The 20,822-nt window shown below is 36.7% G+C and overlaps 1 protein-coding gene across 1 annotated transcript in view; it reads left to right on the forward strand.

Annotated features, from left to right (window-relative positions):
* Polq (DNA polymerase theta) overlaps window positions 1–20,822 on the forward strand; it is a 67,048-nt gene that overhangs the window by 9,879 nt on the left and 36,347 nt on the right. Inside the window, exons 7-16 of the mRNA XM_090345530.1 lie at window positions 1,126–1,273; window positions 2,772–2,918; window positions 5,057–5,269; window positions 8,873–9,015; window positions 9,677–9,881; window positions 10,070–10,212; window positions 11,187–11,380; window positions 12,261–12,385; window positions 13,265–13,508; window positions 17,459–20,541. Coding sequence (XP_090201656.1) covers window positions 1,126–1,273; window positions 2,772–2,918; window positions 5,057–5,269; window positions 8,873–9,015; window positions 9,677–9,881; window positions 10,070–10,212; window positions 11,187–11,380; window positions 12,261–12,385; window positions 13,265–13,508; window positions 17,459–20,541 — 4,645 coding nt within the window. The remainder of the gene's footprint in view (window positions 1–1,125; window positions 1,274–2,771; window positions 2,919–5,056; window positions 5,270–8,872; window positions 9,016–9,676; window positions 9,882–10,069; window positions 10,213–11,186; window positions 11,381–12,260; window positions 12,386–13,264; window positions 13,509–17,458; window positions 20,542–20,822) is intronic.

Genomic DNA, 20,822 nt, shown 5'->3' on the forward strand with positions numbered 1-20,822 from the left:
GTATCCATTTATTTTCTAGCAAGCTGTTATCAGTTTTTTGAAATACATAGGGGTTGCAAAATACTTGTTTGTACATTAGAATTAATATCAAAGTAATAAATTAGTTTCACCTTGAGGAACTAACGGTAGTGAGAGGAAATGTAGTTGTACCTTTAATGTAAATGATACTCATTTTTCTGATATGCTTTTTGAGAGGCAGAGTTTCATAATATAACCACTCAGCACACCACCCAAAGATTTAAATACAACCGATGGCTGGGCAGAGAGCTTCTCCCCATCTACTGAGCTGAGTAAAATACACTGGAAAATTAAACTTTTTAAAAACAAATTTCTTTTGCTTATTTATTTGACTGTACTTGGTCAAAATAATGTGTAATAAATCTGTGAATAAGGTGGACTTGCTGTACTTTAAATATTGTCCTCCTTTTGTTATTTATCTCTTATTGAAATAGAAATATGAGGACTAAACTTTTTTTTGTGCTCTTTTTTTCTCAATCCCCATAAATTGTTTAATGATCAAATTAAAGGAAGAATAAACTGATTGTATTCATTGACATTCTCCCAGTAAGGAGAACTTGCCGACTGCTGCAGGATAGTCATCTGTGGTTTCTGTTCTAAGTGAAAAAGTATCACTTATCATGAAGATATTTTATGCCTTTCCTCCTTCATGCCTCCACTAAATGATTTTCTTGGGAAAACCTTTCAGATCAGTCTCTTAATTTCTGTCAAACATGAAGCCGTAAACCATTGTAAAGCTCTCATTCAATGCATGTTATAGTTGTACTTCACATTTGTTTAGCACTTAGTTGTGTCTCATTGAGACTATAAACCCCTTAAAGATTAGGCACTTCACTTCCATTTGCTTACTACTGTGTCTTCTCTATCTGAGGCCTGGAGCTCCATGGATGTTAGTTGAATACATAGCAAATACCCTCTTCTGACATTACTTCATATGGAGACTTACTTCTTTTCTTGGGTTTTAATTTTTATATTGTTACTGACTGTGTACTTGATTTTCATTGTGTACTTGGGTATTAAAGCCTTCCTCATGAAGCAAAATGAGTGATTTTAAACTTGTGTGAAAATGCTTTGAAAGTATTGCTGATGTAGCCATTTTTTTTTTAGGGCGATGAGGACCATATTGTTAGTTTATGTTATGAGACCATCTGTGATAACCATTCAGTGTTGATTTTTTGTCCATCAAAAAAATGGTGTGAGAAGCTGGCAGATATCATTGCCCGGGAGTTTTATAATCTTCACCGTCAAACTGAAGGTGAGTTACAGGTATAAATTAAAGCCTCCATACTCAGTATATTTGCTTGACAGTAATGTTAAAATTAACAATGAATAATTCTTTTCCATCATTGCTACTGCCTGTCCACTACATACTTTTTTTTTTTTTTTTTTACAAAACTGTTGCTTTTGTGATTCTAATCTTTTCCTGTCTTCACCTACTGGGTATACACAGTCAGACTCATCATCTATAGATTTTTAGGGTACTAGGTTTATATAGTATACTTAGGTTTTTCATTTGGGTTCCACAGCTTTTTAGGGGGGCTCTGGAACCTCCTACATTATATGGAAAAATACTTAGGCACATTTTTCTCTCTTGGAAAAGAGAATATATCTTTTTTATAGTTCTAAAAATGTGACTACACATTATCAAGCACATATATACAGGTATAAATATGTAATACATAGTATATATATATTACACATATACAAATATATGTACATATATATTTTAAAATCAGCTTTCTTGTGAAAAAGGTGTATATAATAAACTATCCATTTTAAGTATATAATTTGATGAATTTTAATGAACATGTGTATTTGCTTAAGCACTACTGTAATTGATGTATAGGATATTTCCATCAGTGCAGTTCTTTTCTGCACTGCTGTGGTCAAGCTCCTCCCTTTGTCCTCAGCTCCACCTCACATGTATGGCTGCTTTCACTCATGTTTTAAGGTCTGTTCAGGTCCAGTTTTGTTCCTTTTTGATTGCTGAATGATGATCTAGTGTACTGCTGTAACCATTAGTATGTGTAGTTTACCAATTAGAATGAAAACTGTTACCTTGGGGTTCAAGATAAATAAGGAAAATAGAGACCATGTTTAGGCTTAGGACATTAGGATATTATATTGCTTCATTATGTCATTGGCATGGAGAGGTGGTAGCCAGCTCAAGCCCTACTCCAGCAAATAAACTTGGCTTGAAGTATGCATTGATAGGACTCTGATGCAGCAGTATATTAACTGGTATAGTTCCTTCTTGTTATTTTCTCTGTAGTCTTATATTCCTTATACTGCACTATGACAACTATACTATTTAATAGCAAGAATAATTTGTTTTTCATGAGACTGTATTATTGTAATTTCTGGCCCAAACACTAGCGTTTGGAGTGGGCTCTGAAGGATCTATGAAAGGTTTCATGTTTAGGCTTTGAGTGACAGTCATCAGCAGTTCTCTCTTAACCTTGGTGGAGAACTTTGTTGCTCTTCCCCGCCCCCCCAAACTAAGGACTTTGTGTCACCTAATGCAGAGTTTCCTAAACTTTGGCAAACATTAGAATTGCCTAGCAAGACATAAAAATTCTTTAGGTCTAGGCCACACCCCTGCTACTAGTTATATCATAGTGTCCAGGGATTGGTATTTCTAAAAGATCCCCAGGTGATGGTAGCATTCTGTTGTGAATTAGGTAGATAATGCTTAAGGAATGAATCATATTGAGGGGTTGGTAATTTCTTTTGTGTGTATGTGTATGTAACAGGATTGGGGAAACCACCTGAATGCCCACCAGTGGTTCTGGAACAAAAGAGTCTCCTGGAAGTGATGGATCAGTTAAAACGCTCCCCTTCAGGACTGGACTCTGTGTTACAAAATACTGTACCATGGGGAGTAGCATTTCATCATGCAGGTATTCTGTCTTCCAAAAACTGTTACAATATTTTTATTTTCGTATGTATATATATATTTATTTCTTCTTAACTACACTTAACAGTCTTAGATTTTAAGAAATGGTATGGTTTATGTAAAAAGAGTAAAACACCCCCCCAAGTATGAGTTATCTATCTGTGTAGTATATAAACATTAGGTAAAGTCTTTTTTGAGACATTGAGGAAGTGAATTCTAAAAACATTCCCATTTCTGTACCTTGTTTCCTAAAAATGTAGAGTTGTACTTGTTATTCTAATTTTAATCCATTTTGAATGTCTTTGTCTTAAGTGATTATTGAAACTCAGATTTATGAAAATTATATTACGTTGGAGAAAACTGTCAAATAAGGGACCAGGAGTTTGGCCTAATGATAGAGTGTTTGCCTAGCATGCAGGAAAACCCAGGTTTGATTCCTTGGTACCACCTACATAGATAAAAGCCAGAAGTGGTGCTGTGGCTCAAGTGGTAGAGCTCTAGCCTTTAGAAAATCCATGGACAGTGCTCAGGTCCCAAGCCCAAGCCCAGAACTGACCAAAAAAAAAAAAGAAAGGAAAAAAATAGTTAAATAAAACATTATGAAAATGGGGCTGGGAGTTTGGCCTAGTGGTAGAGTGCTTGCCTAGCATGCAAGAAGACCCAGGTTTGATTCCTTGGTACCACATACATAGAAAAAAGCTGGAAGTGGTGCTGTGGCTCAAGTGGTAGAGCTCTAGCCTTGATAAAGTCCAAGGATAGTGCTCAGGCCCTGAGTTCAAGCCCACAACTGGCAAAAAAACCAAATCAAACCAAAACATTATGTGTCAAGATCACAACAATGATTGGAAAGAGGGACTTTTTTTTTTTTTTTTCTTCAGGAAGTGACCTTATCCAGTTGTATGTACTAAGGATGTGATGAATATGTTAATATGTTGCTTTTTCTGTGTGTGTGTGGGGGGGGGGTCATGGGCCTCGAACTTGGCCTGAGTCCTGTCCCTGAGCTCTTCAGCTCAGGGCTGCCACCCTACCCCTGGGCCTGGGCATTATCCCTGAGCTCTTCAGCCCAAGGCTACCCTGAAGCCAAGGCCTGCTTTCCATTTTCTAAAGGTTAATTGGAGATAAGGGTCTCTTTTGTGCCTGGGCTAGTTTTGAATCTTGATCCTCAGATCTCAGCCTCCTAAGTAGCTAGGATTACAGACGTGAGCCACCACACCTGGCAAAGATTAAGAATTTAACCCTGTCAACTTATTTTACATTTTGTTATATATATATATATATATATATATATACATTCTCTTTATCATAATGTGTCATAATGTTTTAAAATAAATTAATAAAATGCATGTGAGTTATAAACACAGAATGAGTTAGCAAACAGTAATATACTGGTCAAATTTCACTCCCCGTCTTTTTTTCTAAATGCTGATTTTGTAAATTGTGTCTTATCAGAACATGATCATACCCATTTGTTGTATTTGAAATAGGGACCATCTATTCACATAAAATAATATGTGCATAAATTATAGGAATAGTTTGTTGACACTGCATCTAGATGATGAGATATATTAGAAGTGGAGGTTGTACTCCTGTTTTTCTCTTCCTCTTTTTGGGAATACTGGGATTTGCATTTAGGGCCTCATGATTGCTAACTAGGTGCTCTACCACTGAGCCTTTTTGTAGATGGTTATTTTTAAGCTAGAGTTTCACTTCCTGTTCAGTTGTGGCATGATTCACCTAGTTTCGGCTTCCTGTGATGGCTGGGCTAACAAGTGTGTGCCACAATGCCCAGCTTTTGTCCACTGAGATGGGAATGTCAAACTTCTCTGTCTGTCCTCCCAGTCTCAGCCTCAAGTAGCTGTGATGACAAACATGCATCATCATCACAAGCTGGTGGTTGAGAAAAGGTCTCTGGGGTATTCCTGGGCTGCCTTTGAACTGCAGTCCTATCTCAGCCTCCCAAGCAATTAGGAAAACACTAGCAGCATATTAACTCTTGCCTGGGTAGGCTAGGACTTCTTCGTTTAGAGTTAAAACAATGTAAATACATCTCTAGAAGCTTGAAATATATATCTATTTGTAAGAGATATTTTAATTGTATATTAATAAATACCTGCTTTGAAACCCTGCTATTAATTTTTTTAGGTCTTACTTTTGAGGAAAGGGATATCATTGAAGGAGCCTTCCGCCAAGGTCTCATTCGGGTCTTGGCAGCAACGTCTACTCTTTCTTCTGGGGTTAATTTACCTGCACGTCGTGTGATTATTCGGACTCCAATTTTCAGTGGTCACCCTCTAGATATTCTTACTTACAAGCAGATGGTTGGTCGTGCTGGCAGAAAAGGAGTAGACACAATGGGTGAGTCTGACTTTAATCGCAGCAATGAACATTAGTCCACTTGGAATTTGACTCAACTTAAAATTTGCTTCACTGGCAGCCTGTTTCCTATTATATACCATAGTTCTTTATTTTCCAGTATTCTAATGTTACCCTCTGTGATTATCTTAATATCTGTAGTGTTATGTTATAGTTTTCATTTATTGTTAACCAGTGATTTTCTACCAAGGTAGCACTGATTTTCTTTTTTTCTTTTTTATTTTTTTTGATAATTTTTATTTTATTTTATTTTTTATTGTTGGGGTAATGTATAGAGGGATTACAGTTACATTTGCCAGGTAGTAGGGGCATTACTTCTCACACATTGATACCCCTTCTCATGTTTTTATCCCCATTTTGCTCCCCCTACCCCCTCCCAATTATCTTGTCTTCCCCCCTTTCCTTTCCTATTTCAAATAAATAAACATATATTGATTTTCTTTTGTATTATATATAATAAAATGATTTTGGTGTTATGCAAGTCAAAGATTTTTTAATTTCATTAGCCAAGGGATGGTTTTTAATTTCCATTTGTACTTGTTAATGGTAACTTCTGTGGACATTCTGCTTAGGTGACTGTTCTCTGAAGGAAAAAAGGAATGCTAATTGCTAACTGATTAGCACTCTCACACTTTGGGAGCAGGATCTTATATACCAGTTTTTCCAGTATCAAATTGGTGGCTCTGAAATCACCACTTCACTTTCTTACCTTGCACCAGCAAGTAGATAATACATTACTACCAATCCGAACAAAAATTTTGACTTAAATAATGAAGAATTTGAAATGTTTGAATGTTTGAATTGGATACTGAAACAGATGCTAATATTATTTGCAGTTTTCTCTGTGCGTGTATGCACAAATGTACATATACATATGCTATATCATTATTATTTTTAATTTGTTTCTGTATATGGTTTCTTCCTCTGTTACTGTCTTCCTTTGTGGTCAGATAGTTTTTTATAGCGGTATATCATGCTTACTAGATAGGCACTGTCACTTGAGCCACACTCCAAGCCATTTTTTGCTTTCAGTTTTTTTCACATAGTGTCTGCAGTTTTAGCTTGGGGCTGGCCAGGACCTTGATCTTCCCATTTAGGCCTCTTGTACAACCGAGACCACTAGTGTGCACTAGACACCTAGCTTGTTAGTTGAAATGTGCTCTTGTTCTTTTGCCTGGACTGGGTTTAAATTGACTTCTTGGCCTCTTCCTCCTGATTAGTAAGCATAGAAATAGCTGAATATTGTTTAAACCATTGGGTATAGCAAAATGAATCCCTACTCTTTGTAAAACTGTACTGTACTGGTTGTCTCTTTTCCTGGGCAGGGACCTAGGTGGACTTTGAGAGTCATTCTGAGGCTGGCTTTCCTGGAATCCAGCTAGGTAGAGCTTCTTACCACTTCTGATCTGAGAGTGATGCTATTGGCTGGTTCTTCTGACTGGGCAACAACTGATGGGTACCATACTGAACTTCTACCAAGATCCACATGCTGCCACTGTAAACTCTGCCTCTTTTGTGTGTTCATTTGTTTCTGTTTACTACTACGTGATTTAGCTGTGCTTGTTCCCCTTTATTTGTTATGAGATGAGGCGAGAGTGGGCTTATTGGAAAATGTCTCAGACTACTAAGGAAGTTGGTAATCTGCTTATGGTTCTCCTTTCTCAATTCAGAGACCACCTGCCTGGGGGTTCCTCTTCCTGTGGCACTGTGCAGACTCTGGGGAGAGTAAGGAATAAAAACAAAATGAAGCCATTCTTTAGCTTCTCTGTGGTTTGATTAGGGTTGTTTGTTTGTTTGTTTTTTTGCTTACATGTCTCAGGTTTATTTTCAAATTTTGAGGTTTTCCCAATCTTATCCTGGAAGGAACAGTGGTAGTGAAACAATGAAGCCTGGGAGCTTCTAGTCTAGCAGCTTGTGAACTTCTTTTTACTGACACCTATTTTTTTATAATGATGCTTTGGATAAATGGCCAATAATTATCTGCTGATAGTTCCTTTAGTTTATTGTCTCTTGGTTTTCATTTTAGAAAGAAATTTTAGAAAGGCATCCTCTATACTTTGGGTTGGTCTAGATTCTCCCTCCACTACAACGGGATATATGTATGTATGCATGTGTATATATATCTCCCACACAAATATACTTCATTGTGCTTTTTCATCATCTTACTGAATAATTTCCTTTCCTCTATTATTGGATTCAGTTTTTTTTTGAAAAACTATGATTTTTTTCTAGTCTTAATTGTAGTAATAGTTCTGATTTGTTTAAATTGCATATTTGTATACATTTTTCATTTACAAGTGCTTTCATGCTTTTTTGTTTGATTCTTGCAGTAAGCTAACTTTTTTTTTTTTTTTTTTTTTTTTGCCAGTCTAGGGCTTGAGCTCAGGGCCTGAGCCCTGTCCTTGGGTTTCTCAAGGGTAGAGCTCTACCACTTGAGCCTCAGCACCACTTCTGGCTTTTTTCTATGTATGTGGTACCGAGGAATCCAACCTGGGTTGTCGTGCATGCTAGGCAAGCACTCTACCACTAGGCCAAACTCCCGGCCCCCTAAATATTTATATTTAGTAATAACTGATTCTTTTAAGGTATTTATAAATATTTTAAAATTTATTTTATCTGTAGCTAGCAATTTACAATTCCATTTTACTTTATATATACATATATATTAAATACCTTTGTAAACTACCTACCAATTTATTTAATTACAGTGGTTAATTCCAAAGGGAAAAGAAAAAAGGCTTTTCTACTAGTTTCTTAGGTGTACATTTGAGCTTTCTAAATAAGTTGGTAAAAGACAAGGAAAAAATCATATAAATTTTATTTGAGGATGATATTTAATTTTTCTGTGCATAGAAACCTTCATAGAAAAGAGGGGACACTTCCAAAGCTGTTACATGTAATTTTAACAAAGGTGAATTAATTTCTGAGAGAGACAGTCACAGGTAATTGGTCTTGTAGGAGTAGTAAACCATGAGAAGGTTTATCTGTAGGAGGAGCCAGTGGAAAAGAAGGCTGATTTTAGTAAGTTGGTTTGTTCACACCTTCTGTGCTGACATTGTCTCTCAAGTGATGCTGTTCTCTTATGGGAGAAAGGAGTAGGAAACATCCTTACAAAGGAAAATATATGTCTTGATTTTAGGCAAACAGGGACAATTGACAAAGAGCTCTTGCTGTGTTTGCTGCTTTCTAGTAGCCTTCAGTTCAAAATAATCCCTATGCCAGTGTAACATAATTTTGGTAGTATATTCTGATTTCCTTCTATCCAAACTTCAGAACATTAAAACATTAACTATTTCTATGACTGTAAAACTGCTAGTATTTCTTATCTCTTTTTAAAATAACTGAGACAGAAAATCTTGGCTGTAGCCTGGGAGTTTGACCTAGTGGTAGAGTGCTTGCCTAGCTTGCATGAAGACCTGGGTTCAATTCCTAAGGCTGGAAGTGGGGCTGTCGCTCAAGTAGTAGAGCATTAGCCTTGAGAAAGCCCAAAGACAGTGCCCAGGCCCTGAGATAAAACTTCAGGACTGGCCAAAAAAAAAAAAAAAAAGAAATGTGCTTGGATTTTGAAATTTTTTTTATTTGTAGGTGAGAGTATCTTAGTCTGTAAGAACTCTGAGAAGTCAAAAGGCATAGCTCTACTTCAGGGATCTCTAAAACCGGTTCGTAGCTGTCTGCAAAAAAGAGAAGGAGATGGAGTCACTGCCAGCATGGTACGAGCTATTCTGGAGGTGAGAGAAACTTCAATCAATTGCCATGTCCCCATGTCCCCATGTACCCATGTTAAACTTCAGAATGTCTAGCTGAGTTGGTCTAGATCTTCCCTCCACTACAATGTGTATTTGTATCCTTCCCAAGTCTTCTAAGTCCATACTTTATTGCATGTGTTCCCCCTTCTGTCTTTCTCTTTTCTTTTTACCTTCCCCTTTTTCTCTTTCTCTTTCTTCTTTTTTCCAATTATATAACTACATGTAACGATATATATTACATGTGAAATGATAGTTATTTCCTGGAATTTACTAAAACTCCAGTAATATCATAGTACTGTATCAACCCATTTCAAAACTGATTAAACTCCAAATGCAGAAAAAGGATGATTTGGTTCATGACTGTGACCACTACATTCATTATATTTGCTGTTAGCTCTGAAGTTTCAGGTGGATAAGGAAGGATCCATTTATTTTTTTTGTTTATAAGGAAATATATCTCCTTTTAATGATGAGCTTTTCATGTGTTGTCTCCTTTTACCATGAGTGATAATGCAAGTTAGTGTCTTGATATTAAGATTCTGAGACTATTTTTAAAGCATACAGCCATGTCTTTGACACTATGAGATCCTGCATGTTTGGTAAAAAATTAAAAATACAGAAATCTTCAAACATTTTCCATCAGATAATAGTTGGGGGAGTGGCAAGTACATCACAAGATATGCAGACTTATGCATCTTGTACATTTTTGGCTGCGAGTATGAAAGAAGAGAAGCAGGGAATTCAGAGAAATCAAGATTCTGTTCATCTGGGAGCAATCGAAGCCTGTGTGTTGTGGCTGCTAGAAAATGAATTCATCCAGACTGCAGGAGCCAGTGATGGATCAGAAGGTAAATATGAGATCAAGATCTCTGACAGTTTGCCCTTTTTCCTTTTTGCTCATGAATTTCTACACATTGGATAAGATTTTGATTATAAAACTCATCAGAGAGAGTTAATCTTCAGTACAGAGAGATAGTATTTGTTTTATTTGTTTTGATTTTAACATTTGTTCCTAAACTACGCATTCTTAAACCAGGAAAGGTGTATCGTCCAACACATCTTGGTTCAGCTACTCTTTCGTCTTCACTTTCTCCAACTGATACCTTAGATATTTTTGCTGACCTCCAAAGAGCAATGAAGGGTTTTGTGTTAGAGAATGACCTTCATATCGTTTATCTGGTAAGTTCTGGGTTTGCTTATTATTTTTTTTAACTTTTAGTTTTTATTTTTTAAGATAGTATCTCACTAGATAGGCAGGCTGGCCTTGAACTTCTGGTCTTCCTACCTCCGATCCCTGAGTGCTATGGTTATTGGTTATAGATGTGTGCAGCCATACTTGACTTCCAATAACGGATTTTAAAAGTTTGGTTAAATTAGATCATCATCCATGAATATAATAAAGATTTTGATAAGGAATAAAATAGCTGGGGACTTTGCTTTATGCTTGTAATCCTAGATAGTTCTTGTATGTCTCATTGTTTTTATCTTAGCTCTCAAATCTTTTAAATAATATATCAATTCTGAATATTGATTCTTTCTTTCTTTCTATTTTATGTATTCTTTCCTGGCTGTTACACAATGTACTTAAGACTATAGCTAGAGTCATAATATTGAAGTTGAACATTTCTATGATAAAGACATACATATGATTTCATGAATAGAATAATGACATCTATTAAAATTTCTTATAAAGGTAAGAATGACAAAAGAATAAAGGAAGTAAGTAAATTATATGCTGGTATGGAAATATTACAGTGAAACCTGTACAATTAATATATACTAATTGTGTGTATATATATATAGAGAGAGAGAGGGAGAGAGAGAGAGAGAGAGAGACAGAGACAGAGACAGAGAGAGAGAGAAAGAGAGAGAGAGAGAGAGACTTGGAATCTAGAGAATTCAGTTTACAGGTGTACTGTCTCTTTTTTTTGTTCTAGCAGTTACTTTTGTGAATAAATGTTTTTACTTAAATGACATATCCGAGACATTAAAATAAAATCCTGAGCCCTTTGCAATACCTGTATTTATCATTTTCTTCCTCTTATAATGTAATAGTTTTATTGTTGTTTCTAGGCAAATGGTATGGGATTGAGTTATATCTCCAGCCCAGTGAAATGCAATCATTGTAATTAATGAGTGATACTTCTCTTTAGGTTACACCGATGTTTGAGGATTGGACTACTGTAGATTGGTATAGGTTTTTCTGTTTATGGGAGAAGTTGCCAACTTCTATGAAAAGAGTGGCAGAACTAGTAGGAGTTGAGGAAGCATTCTTGGCTCGATGTGTGAAAGGAAAAGTAGTAGCCAGAACTGAGAGACAGCACCGACAAATGGCCGTTCATAAAAGGTAAATATCAAGGGGCCTGGACTTTTCAATATTGAATGCAGTGTCTGGCATACAGTAAATATCCAGTGTCTTATAGTCACTTTCACTGTCAAGAAGAAAGTCAGTATTTACTAATAAACAAATTTACTAACAGAAATATATTTACTAATAAAGAAATTTACTAATAGTATTTACTAATAAATTTACTAATATAGTAGTCAGTATTTACTAATTCATATTTAATGTCTTACTATAACTTGTAGTTTAGTAGCAATTACACAGGAAGATCTTTTAAAGTAGAATAATTATTTCCCTTTCTTGTTTCTTATTTCCATCATAAAATTTAATCAACACGTCAAATTTAGATATACAAATGCGACATTCCCTGAAAAAAGTATTTCCACTTTAGTCATAAAATGGCAGTACTAGGACATCTACTGCTTTATTAATTTAAAAAAAAAAAAAAACCTAAATAATGTGCTTGACTATTGGAGTGATTTTTTTTCTTTCACTCAAAGACTTTGAAACTTTTTACTATAGTCCACTTAAAAAAGTTCTAATTAGTAAATGCTTCCTGTGGTTTTTTAAAAAAATTCTTCTTTATGATTGGATGTCTTCTTTTAAAATTTTTGTGCTATCACATTTTTTTGAGTAAAGTCTTGTAATTAGCAGTATTGAAACATGGGGAGGGGCTTTTTTGTTTGTGCTAATGTTAGTGTGCTAATGCATGTTATAAACTTGGATCTCTCTCTGTCCTCAACCCTATCTCTTATTAGAAATCCTCCCAGAGTATATAAGTGCTCTGTTATCTTTTTTCATGTTAGTTATTTTACAACACATACAATATTTTCAGAGCTGATATCAGTGATCTCTTACCTCACTTTTGGTGATTTATTTTTAGGTTTTTCACCAGTCTTGTGCTACTAGATTTAATCAACGAAGTTTCCTTAAAGGAAATCAATCAGAAGTATGGATGTAATCGTGGACAGATTCAGTCTTTACAACAGTCAGCTGCTGTTTATGCAGGTCAGTTAAACGACGTGTTTTATGTTAACTTAAGAATCTGTGGTTTCAGATTTTAAGATTACTTTTTTTTTTTAAATTACATTTTATCATAAGCTTCCCTAAAATTTCCATAATGTTACATAGTCTTTGTCGTCAAGATCTGAAAGTATGAATCCTTTGGACTCAGTATCTGATAGATAACTGGCAACAAGCTAAGTATTTACACTTAATATTTCCTTATCATTCTTTAGCAACTTCCTTCTGACTGTTCCTCTCTCTTCTGTTCTTTTCCCTCTAGTTTTTCTTCTTCAATGCTTTACCTTTTGTTGGGGGTATTAACTAATACATAACTTGCTGGGAAGAACATATGAAGGGCAATTCTAGACTTGTAGGTTTATTCCAAATATTTTGTTTCTCCACAGTCAATGGTGTTCCTTAACATATGAAATCCATGTACCCTAAGCTAGGCAAACAGAAATTGGGTGTCTGGTTTAATTAAAGAATCTTTGCAAGCTCTTAGGAAGGAGACTTTGAGATATTGTGTATAAGAAGTATTTTTGAAGGTGTATGCTTTTGAGTATATGCTGAATGAAAGATTGGGCAGGTGGCAGAAAGAGAGGGACTCACTGTTCAAGCCACTGGTATCAAAGATCCAAAATTGCCTTTAGGGTTTAAGTAGTCATGGGAAGTGACTTGTTCATTAATGTGATTTTAGTCATTTTCTCGTTGTGTTTTATTGCCCTTTTGGGTAGATTGTTAACATTTGTCTGCTCCTATTAAATTATCCTTTGGACTCAAACCTTAAAATGCTACCAAAAAAATCAAAAGAAGCCTTAAAAGTATGCTTAAAATTTAGTCTAAAGAAAAATTTTAATTCACAATATTTGGTGAATGTTCTAGGGATGATTACAGTATTTTCTAATCGTCTGGGTTGGCACAACATGGAACTACTCCTTTCCCAGTTTCAGAAGCGCCTTACATTTGGCATCCAGCGGGAACTGTGTGACCTGGTCAGAGTATCCTTACTCAATGCACAGCGAGCCAGGTTCCTGTATTCTTCTGGCTTTCTTACTGTGGCAGATCTTGCTAGAGCAAATATTGCTGAGGTGGAGGTGGTTCTGAAAAATGCTGTGCCTTTCAAAAGGTAAGAGACTCCTAAATGACAAACTGTATCGATGTTTAAGAACTACAGAGTATATTAAAATATTTTCTTCTGAAATAATCTTATGGCATGAGTGTAATTCTCTATTTCTCACTTCTTATTTTACAAATACTGTAAATAGTTTGCTGAATACTGATCGCATTGAATACCCTGTGCATCTATGTTTTTATATTGCTGGAAAATTTTCAGCAAGATAGATTTTTGGTCATGGAATTTCAAAAGTACACAAATAGCTTTATGATACAGGCTATATTACTCTGCAGAAGGGTCTGATAAAATTTTGTTTTCTCTTAACCTTTCTTCTTCCTAATTCTCTCTTATTCCTGGATGGTAAATTGCCCTAAAGTCTCACCAACAGAACCAGTTCATTGGTAGGAATTTTTTTTATTTTTACCAATCTGATAGGTGATACATTATATCTCAGTGTAGTTTTCATTTGCATTTCTTTAATTATCAGCGATAGGTGAATATCCTTAGATATGAGTCAGGGTTAGTTAGTTTTGTTACTTTCTTCCCCCCCCCCCCCAGTTATGGGCCTTGAATTCAGGGCCTGAGCACTGTCTTGGGCTTTCTCAAAAGGCTAGAGCTCTACCTTTTGAGCCACAGCACCACTTTCAGCTTTTTCTGTGTACGTAGTACCAAGAAATCAAACCTAGGTCTTTGTGCATGCTAGGCAAGCACTCTTAACACTAGGCCAAACTCCTGGCCTCTTTGCGAGTTATCAGATTTTTTTCTTTTCTTTTTTTTTTGTGCTCCTGGGGCTTGAACTCTGGGCACTATCTCTGAGCTCTTCAGCTCAAGGCTAACATTCTACCACTTGAGCCATAGCACCAGCACCACTTCTAGTTTTCTGGTGGTTAATTGGAGATAAGAGTCTCACAGACATTTGTGTCCAGGCTGGCTTTGAACTGAGATCCTCAGATCTCAGCCTTCTGAGTTGCTAGGATTACAGACATGAGCCACTGGCATCTGGCTCAGATCTTTTTCTTGTACTTCTGCTGATTTGGATTTATTTTCTCTCTTAAAGTTTTTTTTTTCAAATTGATTAGTATTTTTGTTCCCTTACTTGATACATATATTCCAATATTTTCAAACCATTTGTCAATTGTCTTTTATTTGTTGTTGGTTTTGTTCTGTTTTTGCACTGGATTTTGAATATAGGTCCTCTTTATCTTGATTCATGCCTCTAGTCTTGACTTTTTGTCATTTTTTCTTGTGTGTGTGGGGAGGTCATAGCGCTTGAACTTGGCTGGGCTGCTGTCCCTGAATGCTTCAACTCAAGGCTACCACCCTACCCCTGGACCTGGGTATTGTCCCTGACTCTTCAGCTCAAGGCTGCCACCCTACCCTTGAGCCAAGCCCTACTTCCCATTTTCTAGAGGTTAATTGGAGATGAGTCTCAGGTCCTTTTGTGCCCGGGCTAGCTATGAACCTTGATCTTCAGATCTCAGCCTCCTGAGTAGCTAGAATTACAGGCATGGGTCACTGCACCAGCTTTTGTCATGTTTTCGATAGGCAAGTTTTTTTTTTTTCCTTTTCCTTTTCCCCCTCTTCTCCTCTTCCTCTTTCTTCCTGTTTCTTCTTCTTCTTGGTTGGCAGTACTGAGGATCAAAAATAACTCCTTAGATCTATATCTAGACTATTGTAAACTGTTCTTTTTGTCAGTCCATGAATCAGTACCCATACTCTCAATTGTTAATTGTAAAAGCCTTATACAAAGCATGTTTCAATATTGGGTAAGGCAAATTCTCTTTTAAAAACTTTTGTTGATTCTTATATATTTGCTCACTTGAAATTTATACCATGTGATAATTACTACTTGTGTGCTTTAAAACTTAGGGAGAACTGACATGTTTATAATGTCGAATCAGCCTATCCCAAAGTAGGTGGTGTTTCATCTTTGATTTTGGTTTTGTGTTTTGCATGAGTTTCAAAGAGTTTTTCTCATATTGATCTTCATGGGTACCACTGAAAAGCCTCTTTTTTAATTTTTTAATATATGCTGGTACTGGGGCTTGAACTCAGGGCCTTACAGTCTCACTTGACTTTTTCACTCAAGGCTGGTGCTGTCCCACTTGAGCTATACCTCTAGGGTGTTTGGTGGTTAATTGGACTTTTCTTCCCCAACTGGCTTTGAAGTGCTACCTTCAAATTTCAGCTTCCTGAGTAAAAAGGATTATAGGATTATAAAATTGGATTCTGACTTTTTTTTCCCCCAGTCCTGGGGCTTGAACTCAGGGCCTTTGTCAAGGCTCCACCACTTGAGCCACAGCGCCACTTCCAGCTTTTTCTATATATCTGGTACCAAGTATTAGAACCCTGGTCTTCAAGCATGCTAGGCCAGCACTGTACCACTAGGCCAAACTCCTGGCCGGATCATGATTTTTTTTTTTAAGTTATACCAAGGGTTTATTTCAGTATAATGGATTAAAATAGGGAGAAATAGAAAAAAATAAGGAGATAAAAAAAAAAACCACCAACTGCTATCATTGAAGAGGTGAGGAATGAACTAAAAATGGTGATGAGGGACCAAGTCATTTTGCCTGCTTATTTCAGTGCTTCTAGATCCTGTCCAACAGATTACCTCCTGGTGTAGGGGAGGCAGTGGAATTCACATGATTTCCAGGGTCTAGGCATGAGCCTGAGCATTATCCCCGACATGACAGAGAACACTATAGGGTATAGTACTTGGAGGTTTCCTCAGTAGTTCACCTCTACTGTAGATATCATGGTATTAAGAAGGCCTAGTTTGGGGGCTCATAGACCTGCAAACACTGGGATTCAGTTCCTGGATGTAGGTTTTTTAGTGCTTTGAAATCTCCTAGAAATTCACCTCCCTGTGGAGGCTTCTCTGAGACAGGAATTGGTCATGCTTGTCTAAGTGTTTCTGGCTCAAGGTTTCTCATGAAGTTACCATGTGGGTTAGGGTTCTGGTCATATAAGAACTTGATTTGCCCAGAGACATCTGGGAAGAGATTGTGGAAATCATGTGATATTCCAAGCCTGAGCTTGGGTCGTTTATCTGCACCACACAGCAAATGCATGCTAGGGTACACTTGTTGGAAGTGGGATTTAGAAAGTCAGGGTTAGGGGTTCTTAGATCCACCTGGCAGGCAATGCATATAGCCAAGAGGTAGGTTCTGGAGGCTTAGTACCAAGCCAACCACCACTTTGATGCTGTATACTGGCAATGTCTCCTGGAAGACCAGTCCTCTGACCACATTACTCTTTACTTCTGGAACTCTTCTCCCTTTGAGCAGCTCTGGGTCCTTGTCAAATCCTTTTTCTCTCCATGAACATTTTTAGTGGCTATCTTCTGCTCAGGTACTTGACAAAGTGTCCCAAAATTCCCTGAGCTGTGATTATGCCTTGTTTCTAATCCTCCAGATTAACTCAGTCTCCAGTAATAGATACTCTCTCAAGATTATCCCTTGCTGTGATCCTGAGGGATGGAACAAAAAGAATGTCTTTCTTTAGCAAAGCTATTTTTCTACTATGTTGGAACTAGAAAGCTACTGTCCTACCAAATCCATACAGAAGTTTGCAGGCTTTGTGGAATTGTTTTGTATCTATAATTGGCAATCTGTTGCCAGGGCCATCTGATGTATCTTCTGGTTATATCTTTGTCCCTCATCCCCAAAGATTGGGGGCTTGGGCTTGGGCCTGTTTTCTGTTTTACTTTTATCAGTTGACATATAAAAAAGTTTTTATATAAACAAACGTTTATTTCCCTATTTCCCCATATAGAACATAAACCTCATGAGAACACATATGTATATATGTGTATATGTATATATATAATACATATATGCTCCCTGTGTGTACATGCGTATATGTATATCTACATATATATACATACAGTGTATGCATGTATGTACACATACAGTGCAAGTAAGTCAGTTCATTAATTTCCTTCTTATCTTCTTGTATAGTGCCCGAAAGGCAGTGGATGAGGAAGAGGAAGCAGTTGAAGAACGTCGGAATCTGCGGACGATTTGGGTGACTGGTAGAAAAGATTTAACTGCAAAGGAAGCAGCAGCCCTGATAGTGGAGGAAGCTAAAGTTATTCTGCAGCAGGACTTAGTTGACATGGGAGTGCCATGTGATCCATATTCCCCTTTGATTACTGGGACACATTCACTGAACAGCAGTGATTCAGAAGTAAACACATACAAGTTTGTTCCTCAAACTGTGAGTTCTCATCAAAGAGAAGCATCCAAGAAGAAAAGTAATACAAGATTTAGTGATTCTCATGTTATACACTCATCAAATACAGTGCAAGATTTAGATAAAAGTAGTGAGCATACAAATTTGTTTCACTGTACATTCCAGGAAAGGAAACAAGAGCATCAGAGAAATTCCATTTTAAGAGCAAGAAAACAGGCATCTTTGAGTATAAAAAAAAAGAAGCCCACAACCTCTCTGAATGAGGGGAAAACATGCAATAAGAAAGTTGTTTGGACTTCCTCTTTGGAAAAACATAAAAAAGCAGCTTTGAATTTCAGTTCAGAAGAGCTGAACACAAGTTTTCAATCTCAGAAACACAGAAAGTATCGAAAAAAATCCAAGGACAGTAGCCCTGTGAAAGACTCAGGGATATGTAGAATTGATTTACAAGGACACACTGTATCTAGACCTCTTCTTTTTGAGGATCCCCTTACTTTAGATAAGAAGAATATGGGATTTAGAAGTTCAGAACCTTTTACCAAAGATGTATCTTTTTATGCTGAGGAAAAACATAGCAAAACATTTCTGTTACAAGCAAAGCAGAGTTGTTTAAGAGAAAGAACAAAAATGAATGATATTCTTGTGGAACATCTTGAAATGAGGTCAGAAAGTAAAAATGTGATTTGTCAATCCTCTGGTCTAGCTAGTAACCATGGAAGAGGATTAGATGTAGGTGAGACAGAAAAAATAAATGGTGTACTGATACAGAATGATGTGAAAAATCAGAATATTTTTGTAAAAAACCATGACAAAGATCAAGTTGGCCAGTGTGTAGGAAAACAATGTGATGAACAGACAAACACTTGTACCAAACAGAAAAGTGAAATAGAGACACAAATGTTCTGTGAGGCAGTAAGTAATATGCAAAAAGAATCCAATGCTGCTGCAATGAAATGTGAAGCTATAAAGCCTAATAATGAGGAAAGTAAACCAAACCATTTTCAGGCATTAGGAGATAAAATGAGGAAAACTGAGGTACCTAGTAGAATACTTCAATCAGCTAGACTATTTGGCAAAACAGGAAACCAGCATGAGAATTTTCTAAATCCAACTGAAATACAAGATAAAACAGATGCATATTCAACAAACAAAACTAAAAATAATCCTGCTTCTGACTTAAGTATAATTCTCTCTGATTTTGAAGATAGTTTCTGTCTGGATACTCAATCAGAGAAAATAATGCAACAGATAGTAATTGGAAATGTCACACAAGGAATACAGGACAGCAGCTTGGCTGCAGGGGTAGTGCAGAGGAGCTTAGACAGACAGAACTGTTTTCAGAACGAGTGTCATGTTACTTCTTCCAGTGATCAGCTTTCTTCAAGAATGACCAACACGGACCATTTGGATCTGAAGACTATCAATGCTGAATATGGGAATGACAAAGTGACACTAAAAAGCCTTACTTTTCATTCTCCCGTACTATTGGAGGAAAATGGCCCTTGCTTTAAAAGGAATGAACTTTCTGTTACTGACTCCCAGCTAAACAGTTTTCTTCAAGCTTATCAAACACAAGAAACAATGAAACCAGGCAAACCTCTGGCTTCTCAAGAGAAATTCCCCACTAGTAGAGATAGAGAATGTCTGCCAGGTCCAGAAACAAGTTTGAATATGAGTGACAGTTTATTATTTGACAGTTTCAGTGAAGACTTCCTAGAAGAACAACCACCTGATATAGAAGCCAAAGAACCCCACCCTTCTGAAATAATATCAAACCATTTCAGTGATTCCCAGTGTCCACAGGAGGAGCCAGTTCATAAAGCAAATACAAGCGAGCCTCTAGGTGCTCAACAGCAGTTGACTTCTTTCAATGATGAGTCTATTATATTTTCAGAAATGGATTCTGTTCAGATAGTGGAAGCTTTGGACAATGTAGCAATATTGGTCCAAGAGAAGTCTAGCACTACAATACCTCTTAGAGCATTAGAACTAAGTGACTCGGCAATTACAGGTAATAGTCTCCCCCAAGGTGAAGTAACTAGAAGAAATCAAGATGAAACAGCTCAACAATCCAGATTAATTGAGGCAAGGCCAAATAATTCATTCATATGGTCAGGAGCCTCATTTGATTTAAGTTCAGGACTGCAAAGGATTTTAGATGAAGTATACAGTCCTATGGAAAATGAAAAGCCAGAATTGACAACTGTAAACTTACTTCATTTGAGAGAGAAAAACACAGAGTTAAATGAGAGACAGGAAGTAATTTCAAATTTGGAGACATTCCAAGTACAGGGAATTTCATTTTTTCCTAATGAGGTAAAAAGAAAGGTGGACAAGTCACAAGAGAACTCTGCCTGTCACAGTGAAAACACATCCCCCTTGCCTTCTAAAGAAAGCTCTCTAGGTGATGATAATAGTCTCATTCCTCCTACACCCAGTCCAGCATCTACTTCTAAGGTGACATTTCCAGAGACCCTTGGAACATCTGTAAAACTCCAGGGTACTAGTAGTGTTTTACAGCCTGGGGAAAGTTTTACATTTGACTCACCTTCAGATATTAAAAACCATGATTTAAGTCCAGAGAGTAGAAACAGCTTGCAAGATGGCAGTCCTTTGAGAGACAGAAGTTTTTCACTGCAGTTGTCACTGAATGAATTGCAGTTAACTCCATCCTCATGTAGTTCAGAAACTTTGGCGATAATTGATGTAGCAAGTGATCAAACTCTCTTTCAAACCTTCATTAACGAGTGGCAGTGTAAAAAAAGATTTTCCATTTCATTGGCTTGTGAAAAGATCAGAAGCTTGACATCTTCAAAAACTGCTACTATTGGTAGTAGGTTCAGGCAAGGTAAGATTCTCTTTTAAAATGTTTACATTTTTATCTATCTTTAGTTCATGGACTAAGATACCATTTGGACTTTTCAGCATTAAATATTAGATGTAATTTCAACATTTAAAAAGTATATCCTCAAAGGAATCATGCTAGGCAAGCACTCTACCACTAGGCCACACTCTTGGCCCCATTATTGATGCTGGCCAATCTTACTGGGATGAGACGGAATCTCATGGCTATTTTAACTTTGATTTGCTTTATGGCTAGTGATATTGCACATTACCTTTTGGAGATTT

Source organism: Megascapheus bottae, chromosome 1 (genome assembly GCF_031878675.1).
Source record: "Megascapheus bottae isolate mThoBot1 chromosome 1, mThoBot2.hap1, whole genome shotgun sequence".
Taxonomy (NCBI): Eukaryota; Metazoa; Chordata; class Mammalia; order Rodentia; family Geomyidae; genus Megascapheus; species Megascapheus bottae.